The sequence below is a fragment of the Oncorhynchus gorbuscha genome, unplaced genomic scaffold, assembly GCF_021184085.1.
Source record: "Oncorhynchus gorbuscha isolate QuinsamMale2020 ecotype Even-year unplaced genomic scaffold, OgorEven_v1.0 Un_scaffold_633, whole genome shotgun sequence".
NCBI lineage: Eukaryota > Metazoa > Chordata > Actinopteri > Salmoniformes > Salmonidae > Oncorhynchus > Oncorhynchus gorbuscha.
The window spans coordinates 338010-351576 of record NW_025745745.1 but is presented as its reverse complement, the minus strand read 5'-3'; the positions used below and the strand labels follow the sequence as shown (position 1 = coordinate 351576).

Genomic DNA, 13567 nt, shown 5'->3' with positions numbered 1-13567 from the left:
CAGCATCTAGTAGAAAGCCCTTCCAGAAGAGTGGAGGCTGTTATAGCAGCAAAGGGGTGACCACAGTGAGGGTACAGGAGTCGTTGACGGCTTTTGGATGTCCTGACTGTCTCCCTTAATGAAATCGGACATGCATGCGGCAATTACCGCGCTTCTTACTGAGGGCGATTCAATTATGTTAGCATTAACAATATTCTGGAGGAGGGAGTGCGCGTGTCTTTCACCAGGTTATGAGTTCAAGATAATAACACGGGTCCAAAGGACAGTATCGGTGTGTGCGCGAGTCTAGACGGCTGTAGGCTGTTGTTTGTCTAGCACAGTGGCGTTGAGCAGAAAGAGCCGAGCGTGTGGGCAATAAAGTGAAATGGCTCGGCCGGGCTAACCAGATGGGAGGAGAGGTAGGCTGGGACGGGACAGAGGGCAGGACTGGCAGGGCGCGGTCTCCTCCACGGCATCTGATCTTTCGGAACTCTTCCATTTCCAGTTGAGCTGAGAGTCTTGCACCACAGGCCACGCATTGAGAGCCAAGCCGAGTGGCAGGAAAACCGCTGCGGGGACACCCTTTGACCGCTACCCAAAAAGCCCAGTCAGTCATCGCACCGGGGCCTGTCTGACTGAGGGACGTTTCTCACAGCTAAGGGAACGGCTTTGAACCTGTCTGCCAAGATAAACGATTGTTCCCTATTTATGCGCGTGTCTCCGCTTGAACTGTGAGACGAGCCGTTCACCGTGAGAGGAGCAGCTGAACGCGCCGGTACTTTATTATAGGGGATCTTACCTGGGGTTTTAAAAGACGCCGGCGCTGTACTCCATCTCCAGTAGCGCAGCGTCTTTTTGCGCGCCGGGATATGGCGAGTTTTGGGGACTTGGTGATTAATTTGTAACTGTCCTCCTCCCCCTCTTGTACCCTGTGAAAGGAGATAAGCAGCGACCAGGGGGAGGAGGTGTTTTAAATTGATCAGTGACATTTTTCTGTCACCTCCTTTTTGGGGTGTCCGTTGGCGTGGGTGAGTGGAATGCTACTCCCCAGGCTCGTGGTGTGCCTCGCCGGGTGCGCAGTGATTCTCTCGCAGGTCAGCGAGGGCTGCGGGCCAGGAAGGGGATATGGCAAGAGGAGGTCACCGAGGAAGCTTGCGCCACTTGCCTACAAGCAGTTCAGCCCTAACGTAGCGGAGAAGACACTAGGTGCGAGTGGTCGATATGAGGGGAAAATAACACGGAACTCGGAGCGCTTCAAAGAGCTGACCCCGAACTATAACCCTGACATCATATTTAAAGATGAAGAGAACACAGGTGCAGACCGGATGATGACACAGGTAAGACTAGCCTAGACCCTGGATAGACTAGATTCGTAAAGCCCTACTGTGATATCATGCTACATTGGCCATGTCAAACACATCTGCACTTGGGACACTTTTATGTGGGATTGGGTAGCTCCCTAAAGCCTACCTCTTGTACTTTGTACAGCCTTTAAACCCGTGGACCTGTCTTATCGATGCCGTGTTATTGACTTTGGTTTCCTGGCCAGGAGCAGTGCACAGCACTGATTACAGAGTGCGTATTTGCACAACGTGCTTGAGTCACGCAATCCAAAGAGCGTATTGTTGGCAACATGATAGATATGGAGGGTGACTCAGAATGGTATTGGGATATGGAGAGGTTTGCCAGTCTGGCCCTCATCAGGTCACCCGCAGGACATCAGTAAAAGTTGGACTGGCAGCTCCAATAACTGGTCTGATGGTTGGTTCCAACATTTTTCGTGCAGAGCTGAAATAGCATCACATGAGATATTTGGAGTTCATTTAAATTGGGGCTGCCGCATGCGTAAAGCTGGGCAGCTGCAACAAACCTTAACGCACCCCCTTCTATAAAAGTACGGAATAGTGGAAGCATGTAATTAAAACACTATGTCCTCTGTTTTTACATTTTTGGGGAAAAACACCCAATCGTCCAACTTGGTCAGAGCCTGACTTGGTGCATATGCAAATGTTTACAGTTCGTTTAAGCCTGACTGGCCAGAGTTAACGGTCGCCTTTTGGACTGTCAGACTTTTTACGACACGCTCATTGATGTGGTTCCGAGAGTGGAATTTATTTGACTTCAATTCCCGAGGAATAAAGTATTTATATCTGCCTCCTGTGACCACGGGCTTCCTCTGAAAGGCGAGCATTTATGTCCCCCATGTGGAAACAGAGTGCCAGATCTCACTCGGGTTGTTAGCTGTCACCTCGCTCCAAGCGCACACAAACACACAGGGCTGCGCGTTTAACTTGACCTGCGCACAATTTATGTGCTCCGAGCGCGACCGCCGCCGCCTGCCGCAGGAGACAACCTCCTGTTTGTTTTTCACCATTTTGTGTTATTTTTCTGTTTGTTTTTGAAGCACATGTGCAAAAATAGTCCACTTCACATGCATTCAAGACTTAATTATACACATTTTTCGCCTCTTATTTTTAAATCAGCGGTGGTGACTTGCCTGCCCGCGAGTGGCACTGGAGCGCGCATACAGACGTGACTGTTCAGCGGCTGAAGCCATAGGTGTGCACACTGCACAGGCACGTGTTGTCAACTCGACATCGAATGTTTGTGTAGCTCGTGGTCAGTGCGAAACCGCGCCTACAGAAACCCCGTCGATCTGTACCTTGAAAGTAAAACCAACAAAATTAATCGACTGATTTATGGACTCGAGTTCGTGTCTGCGACCGCAGAGGAAAAAAATTGATGTTAAAATCCACACCACTCTGTGAAAAGGCATCTATTGGGACTCTGCAATGAGCTATTCTTATCCCGGTGAACCTGAGAGGACCGACATGGAAAAATAAGTTAGAACACCATACATATATTTTGAAATACAACATTGGCCAAACTAATAGCCTAAACCTATCCAAATGCAACACGTAAAAGACGCATAGTGTCAAAATATTATTGTAACCTATAGGGGCCACTACCAATCTAGCCCGAGTTTAGCTGTGCAGTTGGCCGAGAGTGGCAGTGCCTCTGCCTATGTCTCCACTTAATAGAAATCATGCGGTAGAATACATACACTGAGTGTACAAAACATTATGAACACCTGCTGTTTCCTTGACAGACTGACCAGGTGAATCTAGGCCAAAGCTATGATCACTAATTGATGTCACTTGTTAAATCCACTTCAATCAGTGTCGATGAGGGGAGGAGACAATTGAGTCATGGATTGTGTATGTGTGAAATTCAGAGGGTGAATGGGCAAGACAAAAGATTGACATACCTTTTGAATATTGTGTGGTAGTAGGTGCCAGGTGCACTGGTTTGAGTGTCGTCAACTGCACAGCTCAACAGCTTCCAGTGTGTATCAAGACTGGTCCACCACCCAAAGGACATCCAGACAACTTCACACAACTGAAGGAAGCATTGGATTCAACATGGGCCAGCATCCCTGTTTCAGTCCGTTCCACACCTTGTAGAGTCCAGGCCTGATAAATTGAGGCTGTTCTGAGGGCAAAAGGGGGGAAATTCAATATTAGGAAGGTGTTTCTAATGTTTCATACACTCAGTGTGGTATGTATGTATGTATGTATGTATGTATGTATGTATGTATGTATGTATGTATGTATGTATGTATGTATGTATGTATGTATGTATGTATGTATGTATGTATGTATGTATGTATGTATGTATGTATGTATGTATGTGTAGACCCCGGGGCACAACTGAGCAAGAGGACAAGTACATCACAGTGTCTAGTTTGAGAAACAGACACCTCACAAGTCCTCAACTGGCAGCTTCATTAAATAGTACCTGCAAAACACCAGTCTCAACGTCAACCATGAAGAGGCAACTCCAGGATTCTGGCCTTCTAGGCAGAGTTGCAAAGAAAAAGCCATATCTCAGACTGGCCACTAAAAAGAAAAGATTAAGATGGGCAAAAGAACACAGACATTGGACAGAGGAACTCTGCCTAGAAGGCCAGTGTCCCGGAGTCGCTTCTTCACTGTTGATGTTGAGACTGGTGTTTTGTGGATACTATTTAATGAAGCTGCCAGTTGAGGACATGTGAGGCATCTGTTTCTCAAACTAGACACTCTAATATACTTGTCCTTTTGCTCAGTTGTGCACCGGGGCTTCCCACTCTTTCTATTCTGGTTAGTGCCAGTTTGCAATGTTCTGTGAAGGGAGTAGTACACAGCATTGTACGAGATCTTCAGTTTCTTGACAATTTCTCGCATGGAATAGACTTCATTTCTCAGAACAAGAATAGACTGACGAGTTTCAGAAGAAAGTTCCTTGTTTCTGGCCATTTTGAGCCTGTTATCGAACCTACAAATTCTGATGCTCCAGATACTCAACTAGTTTAAAGAAGGCCAGTTCTTTTGCTTCTTTAATCAGGACAACAATTTTCAGCTGTGCTAGCATAATTGCTCAATTGTTTTCTAATGATCAATTAGCCTTTTAAAATTATAAACTTGGATTAGCTTAAACAAAGTGCCATTGGAACACAGGAGTGATGGTTGCTGATAATGGGCCTCTGTACGCCTATGTAGATATTCCATAAAAAATCAGCCGTGTCCAGCTACAATACTCATTTACAACATTAATAATGTCTACACTGTATTTCTGATCAATTTGATGGACAAAAAATGTGCTTTTCTTTAAAAAACAAGGACATTTATGTGACCACAAACTTTTGAACGGTAGAGTATACACTACATTGGGAAAGTATTCAGACCCCGTGACTTTCCACATTTTGTTACATTACAGCCTTATTCTAAAATTGATTAAATTGTTTTTTTCCTCAATAATCTACACACAATAACCCATAATGACAAAGCAAAAATAGGTTTTTAGAAATGTTTGCAAATTCATAAAAATAATCTGAAATATCACATTTTCACAAGTATTCATACCCTTTACTCAGTACTTTGTTGAAGCACCTTTGGCAGCGATTACAGACTTGAGTCTTCTTGGGTATGACGCTACAAGCTTGGCACACCTGTATTTGGGGAGTTTCTCCCATTCTTCTCTGCAGATCCTCTCAAGCTCTGTTCGGTTAGATCGGGAGCGTCGCTGCACAGCCAATTTCAGGGCTCTCCAGAGATGTTAAAACGGGTTCAAGTCCGGGCTCTGGCTGGGCCACTCAAGGACATTCAGAGACTTGTCCCGAAGACACCCTTGCATTGTCTTGGCTGTGTGGTTAGGGTCGTTGTCCTGTTGGAAGGTGAACCTTCACCCCAGTCTGAGGTCCTGAGTGCTCTGGGGCAGGTTTTCATCAATGATCTCTCTGTACTTTGCTCTGTTCATCTTTCCCTCAATCCTGACTAGTCTCCCAGTCCCTGGCGCTGAAAAACATCCCCACAGAATGATGCTGCCATGAGCATGCTTCACCGTAGGGATGGTGCCAGGTTTCCTCCAGACAATGCCCTTGGGTTCAATCTTGGCATCATCAGACCAGAGAATCTTGTTTCTCATGGTCTGAGAGTCTTTAGGTGTCTTTTGGCAACTCTAAGCAGGCTGTCATGTTCCTTTTATTGAGGAGTGGCTTCCATCTGGCCACTCTATCATAAAGGCCTGATTGGTGGAGTGCTGCAGAGATGGGAGAACCTTCCATAAGGACAACCATCTCCACAGAGGACCTCTGGAACTCTGTCAGAGTGACCAACGGGTTCTTGGTCACCTCCCTGATCAAGGCCCTTCTCCCCTGATTTCTCAGTTTGGCCGGGCGGTCAGCTCTATGAAGAGTGGATGGTTCCAAACTTCTTCCATTTAAGAATGATGGAGGCCACTGTGTTCTTGGGGACCTTTAATGCTGCAAAAATTTATGGAACCCTTCAGCAGATCTGTGCCTCGACACAATCCTGTCTCTGAGCTCTACGGACAATTCCTTCGACCTCAAGGCTTGGTTTTTGCTTTGACATGCACTGTCAACTGTGGGACCTTATATAAACAGGTGTGTGCCTTTTCAAATCATGTCCAATCAATTGAATCTACCACAGGTGGACTCCAAGTTGTAGAAACATCTGAAGGATGATCAATGGAAAACGGATACACCTGAGCTCAACTCACAGCAAAGAGAGTGAATACTTATGTCAATAAGGTATTTCTGTTTTATAGGGTATTGTGTGTAGATCAATGAGGGGAAAACAATGTAAAATCAATTTTAGAATAAGGCTGTAACGTAACAAAATGTGAATAAAGTCAAGGGGTCTGAATACCTTCCAAATTCACTGTGTACATATAGGTGTACCTAATGTTTTGTACACTCAGTTTATATATATATATATACCACTGTGTGTGTGTGTGTGTGTATATATATATAAATAATACACCTACCACTGTGTATATGTGTGTATATATATAGATATAATACACCTACCACTGTGTATATGTGTGTATATATATATATAGATATAATACACCTACCACTGTGTATATGTGTGTATATATATATATAGATATAATACACCTACCACTGTGTATATGTGTATATATATATATAGATATAATACACCTACCACTGTGTATATGTGTGTATATATATATATAGATATAATACACCTACCACTGTGTATATGTGTGTATATATATATATAGATATAATACACCTACCACTGTGTATATGTGTGTGTATATATATAGATATAATACACCTACCAGACATGTACACTGTATGTGTTCTGAACAGAAATGGACACAGGGTGAAACAGTAAGGACCTGTGTAAATCACCGGCTTAGGGAATCCTGTGACCTCACCCATCCTTTCAGTCTGCAGAAGCTATATATATATATATAGCTATATGTCCCACTGTCTACATGTCACTCATTGTCATCTGGACCTCCAAGCCAGTTCTGTTGCTTTTTTTCTATTCTTCCCCTCTAATCAGGGAATGATTTAGACCTGGGACACCAGGTGAGTGCAATTCATTATCAGGTAGAAGAGAGAACCAGCAGTAGTTCGGACCTCATATAGGATGAGATTTGAAGACCCTGCTCTGTTCACAGTTATCTCCATAAAGTAGTGTCATGTATCCTATTGTGAATGAGATGGTGACAAAAAATAATGAGAAATTTAGCTTTAGGTGATCTGAGGGCAAGTGTGTGTGCTTGGTGCGTGTGTGTGGTGTGCTTGGTGTGTGTGTGTGCTTGGTTTGTGTGGGTGACTAGGGAACGTCCAACACCCTCAGGGTCCTCAATAGGACCTCTCACCCTCTATTTGCTCACCCTCACCAGACCCAAGTTTGGGGAGAGCTGCATTGGCTGACTGTTCATACCCACGTCTCCCTCTATCATCCTGTCCAATACCCTCTAACTTCACACCACCCCTCTACCCCAATACCCCCCTAACCTCACCCCAACCTACCACTCCACCCTATCCCACCTACCTCTCCACCCTATCCCACCTACCTCTCCACCCTATCCCACCTACCTCTCCACCCTATCCCACCTACCTCTCCATCCTATCCCACCTACCTCTCCACCCTATCCCACCTACCTCTCCACCCTATCCCACCTACCTCTCCACCCTATCCCACCTACCTCTCCACCCTATCCCACCTACCTCTCCACCCTATCCCACCTACCTCTCCACCCTATCCCACCTACCTTTCCACCCTATCCCACCTACCTCTCCATCCTATCCCACCTACCTCTCCACCCTATCCCACCTACCTCTCCACCCTATCCCACCTACCTCTCCACCCTATCCCACCTACCTCTCCACCCTATCCCACCTACCTCTCCATCCTATCCCACCTACCTATCCATCCTATCCCACTTACCTCTCCATCCTATCCCACCTACCTCTCCATCCTATCCCACCTACCTCTCCATCCTATCCCACCTACCTCTCCACCCTATCCCACCTACCTCTCCACCCTATCCCACCTACCTCTCCATCCTATCCCACCTACCTTTCCACCCTATCCCACCTACCTCTCCACCCTATCCCACCTACCTCTCCACCCTATCCCACCTACCTCTCCACCCTATCCCACCTACCTCTCCACCCTATCCCACCTACCTCTCCACCCTATCCCACCTACCTCTCCATCCTATCCCACCTACCTCTCCATCCTATCCCACCTACCTCTCCATCCTATCCCACCTACCTCTCCACCCTATCCCACCTACCTCTCCACCCTATCCCACCTACCTCTCCACCCTATCCCACCTACCTCTCCACCCTATCCCACCTACCTCTCCACCCTATCCCACCTACCTCTCCACCCTATCCCACCTACCTCTCCACCCTATCCCACCTACCTCTCCATCCTATCCCACCTACCTCTCCATCCTATCCCACCTACCTCTCCACCCTATCCCACCTACCTCTCCACCCTATCCCACCTACCTCTCCACCCTATCCCACCTACCTCTCCACCCTATCCCACCTACCTCTCCACCCTATCCCACCTACCTCTCCACCATTTCTCCGGTCCCTAACTTAGACTCTCAGCCTCCTCTCTCGCCACAGAGAGCAAACACCCAGGCTGATGAGACTGTAGGGGGGCATTGTCTGCTGGCCAGATGCAGGGGGGGGGTGGTGTTGAGGAGTGGGGCCTTCTGTGGTGGGGTGGCTAGTTTGTTGAACAGCACCAGGATTCTACATTGGTTGGATGGGGTGGATGCCTGATGGATAGCTCTTGCACCAGGGTTCTTTCTCAATTGGCTGTCCTCAAATGCTTGTCTGGACTTTTTGATCTTCTCCTCCAATGCCTTTTGAGCAGGAGGTGAGAAAAGAAGACATGAGGAATCAAGGAAAGATCATTGAGAAAGAGCTGTGGACCACATTGAGATGGATGTGTAATCATTCTTTCAGCCATTTTAAGTCCATGAACTGTTATAAATGTACCTTATTACACACTGACACATGTAGATTCACCCCACAACTCTAACACTCCTGTCTCTCTTGCCTCCCTCCCTTCCTCCCTCTCCTCCCTTCCATGACCCTTAACCCTTTACCCTCCCTCTCCTCCCTCCCATGACCCTTAACCCTTTACCCTCCTGGGCAGCGCTGCAAGGACAAGCTGAACTCTCTGGCCATCTCGGTGATGAACCTGTGGCCGGGGGTGCGCCTCCGGGTCACAGAGGGCTGGGACGAGGACGGCCACCATTCTGAGGAGTCGCTCCACTACGAGGGACGGGCGGTCGACATCACGACCTCTGACCGCGACCGCAACAAGTACGCCATGTTGGCTCGACTGGCAGTTGAGGCCGGCTTCGACTGGGTCTACTACGAGTCCAAGGCCCACGTGCACTGCAGTGTGAAGTCGGGTGAGAGACGGAGAGAGAGGGGCAGGAAGGAGGGGAGGGAAAGAGGGCTGAAGGGGAGAGGGAGATTGAACAAGCATCAGAGAGAGACCGGAGGAAGGAGAAAGGAGGATGTAGCAGTAACACACTGTGCATGGACGTCTGTTTCACCTAACTGCCACTAACGAACAAAAAACAACCTCTCACTCTTTCTCGGTACGTGATAATAGTGAAAATATGGATAGTGAATGATTTGATACACAGTGAATGATTTGAGAGGGTTTTTGACTGCCTTCACCTTAACTGGACACACATTGGACACTTAGCAGAGGAGGGACAGCATCACCTCTACATTCCTTACTAAACATAACATTGAACCACTTGAAGACGCCCTTCAACAGTGGCCACCTCGTCACTATGGATCAAATCAAAATGGACGCCTGCTAACCCCTTCTAACCCCTTCTAACCCCTTTTTTTTTTGGGGGGGGTTCACAGCCGCTTTGGGTGACTGACTTCTCAGCTTCTTCCCTCCCCTAACCCCTTCTAACCCCTTCTAACCCCTTCTAACCCCTCCTAACCCCTTCTAACCCCTTCTAACCCCTTCTAACCCCTTCTTCACCGCAACTGTCTCTTGACCCATCTATGGCCTGTCCATTGTTGCTTAAAGCTTACATTAGAATTAGTAGAGTGACTCACCATTAAGGGAGAGGTAGCTACTGCAACTTTATGTGGTCACTCCCTTATGTTACTGGCATGTTATGCTGCGGCAATATGTTGGTGCGCAGCGTTGCTTCAGTTTACTTTGTGTCTCTCTTCTGCTTCTTCTTGCTCCCATTGATGTAGCCTCATTGATAAAGCCACAGACGTTAGTAGTGTAGCTAAGCGATGATCCTTGTTCAGGACTGATTTGGTTGTCAGGGGAACGGTATAGAACACAGAATAGAGCAGAGACAGATCAAACTGTCTTCTCTTGTACTACGTGGTGCCTGAAATGATCTTTTCCCTCTATCCTCTCTTTATTTATTTTCCCTCTATCCTCTCTTTATTTCTTTTCCCTCTATCCACTCTCTCTATTTATTTTCCCTCTATCCTCTCTCTATTTATTTTCCCTCTATCCTCTCTCTATTTATTTTTCCTCTGTTCCTTCTGTCTTTCCTACCCAGATCGGGTTGCGAGTCACCAGTCCTTGACTTGATCGGAAGACGGCACCGGGCGACATTTTTTTTTTTTCCCCCAACTGAAACCTCAAACTGTGAAAAAGAAAAACCACTCAAGAAAGACATCTCTTCATAGACCAAGAAGTCTCATCTGCTGCTACAAGTGACATCATAATACCAAAGCCTCCTTGAAACTCCATTCTAACACTTACTGAGGGGCGGGGCAGTAGGTAGCCTAGTGGTTAGAACGTTGGACTAGTAACCGAAAGGTTGCAAGATTGAATCTGGTAAAAATCTATGGTTCTGCCCCTGAACAAGGCTGTTTCTAGGCCGTCATTGAAAATAAGAATTTGTTCTTAGTGACTTGCCTAGTTAAATAAAAGGTCAAATAAAACTGAGTGGGGGACCCAAAAACTGACACCAATACAAAGAGCCCACAAGGGAACGCTACCCAACCAGAGCCCTACTACATTCAGGCCTGGAAAGTCGAATGAAGAAGAAGAAGAATGATTTACCAAGAAGATAGATGCTGATCTTGGGTCAGTTTTCTATTTTCCCCACTAATGGAGCTTATGATTGGGGGAACGGAAGCTGATTCTAGACCTGTGCCTAGAGGAAACTTCACCCCTGAACAACCAAGTACATGGCATGTTACACCATACATTGGAGATGATGTGGAGTTTGAGGTTATGTTGGTGCAGTGGGCGGAGTCTCAGTCCACAGATGATTAACCTCCACTTCCTGATTCTCCGATCACTTGGCTGGCCCTGGCCTTGGTCCTACCTTGCACAAATATTTGTGTAGATAGACTTGACACAGTCCCAACGTACCACATCAAGTTCAGCACCTTAAAACACAAATGAACACAGACTTACACACACAAACTGAGGGATAGAAACACACACACACACATTCAAATAGCAGTTTTAATCTTTCAGCCAGCTTTTGTTCTTTTCTGTGGAGTAGACGGAAATAAAGAAGCTAATATTTATTTAAAGGCCGGAATATATTTGCTATGCATAGACTTACTGTGTACCTACCCACCTCACAGAATGCATTGTTTCACAACCTCTCTCTCTCTCAGACTTACTGTGTACCTACCCACCTCACAGAATGCATTGTTTCACAACCTCTCTCTCTCTCTCTCTCTCTCTCTCTCTCTCTCTCTCTCTCTCTCTCTCTCTCTCTCTCTCTCTCTCTCTCTCTCTCTCTCTCTCTCTCTCTCTCTCTCTCTCTCTCTCTCTCTCTCTCTCTCTCTCTCTCTCTCTCTCTCTCTCTCTCTCTCTCTCTCTCTCTCTCTCTCTCTCTCTCTCTCTCTCTCTCTCTCTCTCAGAGCACTCCGTTGCCGCTAAATCAGGGGGGTGTTTTCCGGGAGGGGCGTGGGTGACCCTAGAGGACGGGGGTCAAAGGTTGATCCAGGACCTGCAGCCGGGTGAGCGAGTCCTCGCCTCTTCAGGGAGCGACGGCAGCGGAGAGCTCGTTTACAGCGAGGTCCTCACCTTCCTGGACCGCGACCCTGCAACCCGGAAGGAATTCTACACCATTGAGACAGAAGGCGGGGTTAGCCTGTCACTCACCGCTGCCCACCTGCTGTTCGTGTCCAAGGGAAACTGCTCTGAAGGGGCGGAGCCAACTCCTGGTAGTATGAGGACGGTATACGCCAGCAACGCGCGGCCGGGACAGTGTGTGCTAACCACAGTGTCTGGGGAGGGGGTTGGAAAGGGGGAGGAGGGGAGAAAAGGCCTGGGGCATCTCTCGCGCATCTCCCGGGTGAGTGTGCAGGAGGTCAAGGGTGTGTTTGCGCCCCTCACCCGCCATGGGACGCTGTCGGTGAACGGCATGGTGGCATCGTGCTACGCGGTGGTGGACGGGCATGACCTCGCCCACTGGGCCTTCGCTCCGCTCCGCCTGCTGCACCGTTGGACTGGCTCTGCTGGCGGACATTTTGGAGACACCGGGGTTCACTGGTACTCCCAGTTACTGTACTGGATAGGTAGTCTGCTGCTGGACTCTGGACACTTCCATCCCTGGGGACTGGCTGACCCAGGGAGGTGAGACTCTAGATGGGGAAGAGGAAGTAATGTAACTGGCTTGGTTGGGAGATATACAGACCAGATGACCCACTGGACTGATGCCCCATTGGACCTGACTATAAAAGGGCGGAGTTTACCTTGTTCTCGAGTCTAGCACACTGATGCAGAGGGCGGACTCTCAGGAAAAGGGTGGGGCTTGATAACTGACCACGCCTACTTCATTGGAGAGAGGAGATTGAGCCATGAATGAATCTGGACAGACAGACAATATGTGTTCTCTCACACCATAGTATACAAATCATTGTGACCCCTGAGGAAAAACTAACAATGGGTGTGTCCTCTTCACACAGATGGGACAGGTGGACCTGGTCGTGTCTGTGGTGAGACCATCGTTTCTAAAGGGGGAGAGTATGTTTTATTTAACATTGAGAGGTGTCTCATTGAAATCAAACTACCATTATGAAGAACATCTAAAGCATTTAATTTTTTGATCTTTTTTGATTGCTTCATAGTAAGATGTCCGTAACACGACACAACTATGATGTCGCAACTTGGCAACTGAAGGAAAGTATAGGCTTCATGTATAGAACATATCTAGAGGTATGATATTTTAAGGCAACATTTACTGTATTTTATTAAAGCGATGTCTGAAATATTTATGATTTAATATTATGTATAATGAGATATTTAAAGATTTATTTTTTGAAATTAAATATTATGGAAATGCTCCTGGTTTTGTTTTCTATTATAAATCGCAACATTGTAACTGTCTTTGCTGTAGATATGAACCCAAGCAACAACTTTAAAGGCTGAAGCCATAAAAGTTATATGAAGGCTTCATAAAGCATTTAAGATGGTTGTTTTCTTAAGTCTTGGCACAGCTTTGTCTCACTGCCATCTACTGGTAGACAATGATACGGTACGAGGGTGATGGACAATTCCACGTGATAATACGCTTCTATGATCTCAATTGAACTACACTGCATCGGTGAATCCCATTCAAACCAAGATGCAGAATACAAATATGATAACGATTACATTTTGTGGCCACGACGATATGTAACAAAATGTAGCCTACAGATGGCCTACTTTCTCTCAGATTATATAACTGTTTTAATCATAGATGGTAGACTGTTAAAAACACTTCATATGAT

The 13567-nt window shown here is 46.7% G+C and overlaps 1 protein-coding gene across 1 annotated transcript; it reads left to right on the top strand.

The window, feature by feature from the left end:
• The first annotated feature begins 336 nt into the window (after positions 1 to 336).
• LOC124019578 (indian hedgehog B protein-like) lies at positions 337 to 13141 on the top strand. The gene is made up of 3 exons (XM_046334962.1): positions 337 to 1316; positions 8985 to 9246; positions 11714 to 13141. Exons 1-3 carry the CDS (start codon positions 1017 to 1019, stop codon positions 12433 to 12435), a joined length of 1284 nt encoding a protein of 427 aa, XP_046190918.1. The 5' UTR covers positions 337 to 1016; the 3' UTR covers positions 12436 to 13141.
• Positions 13142 to 13567: the final 426 nt, after the last annotated feature.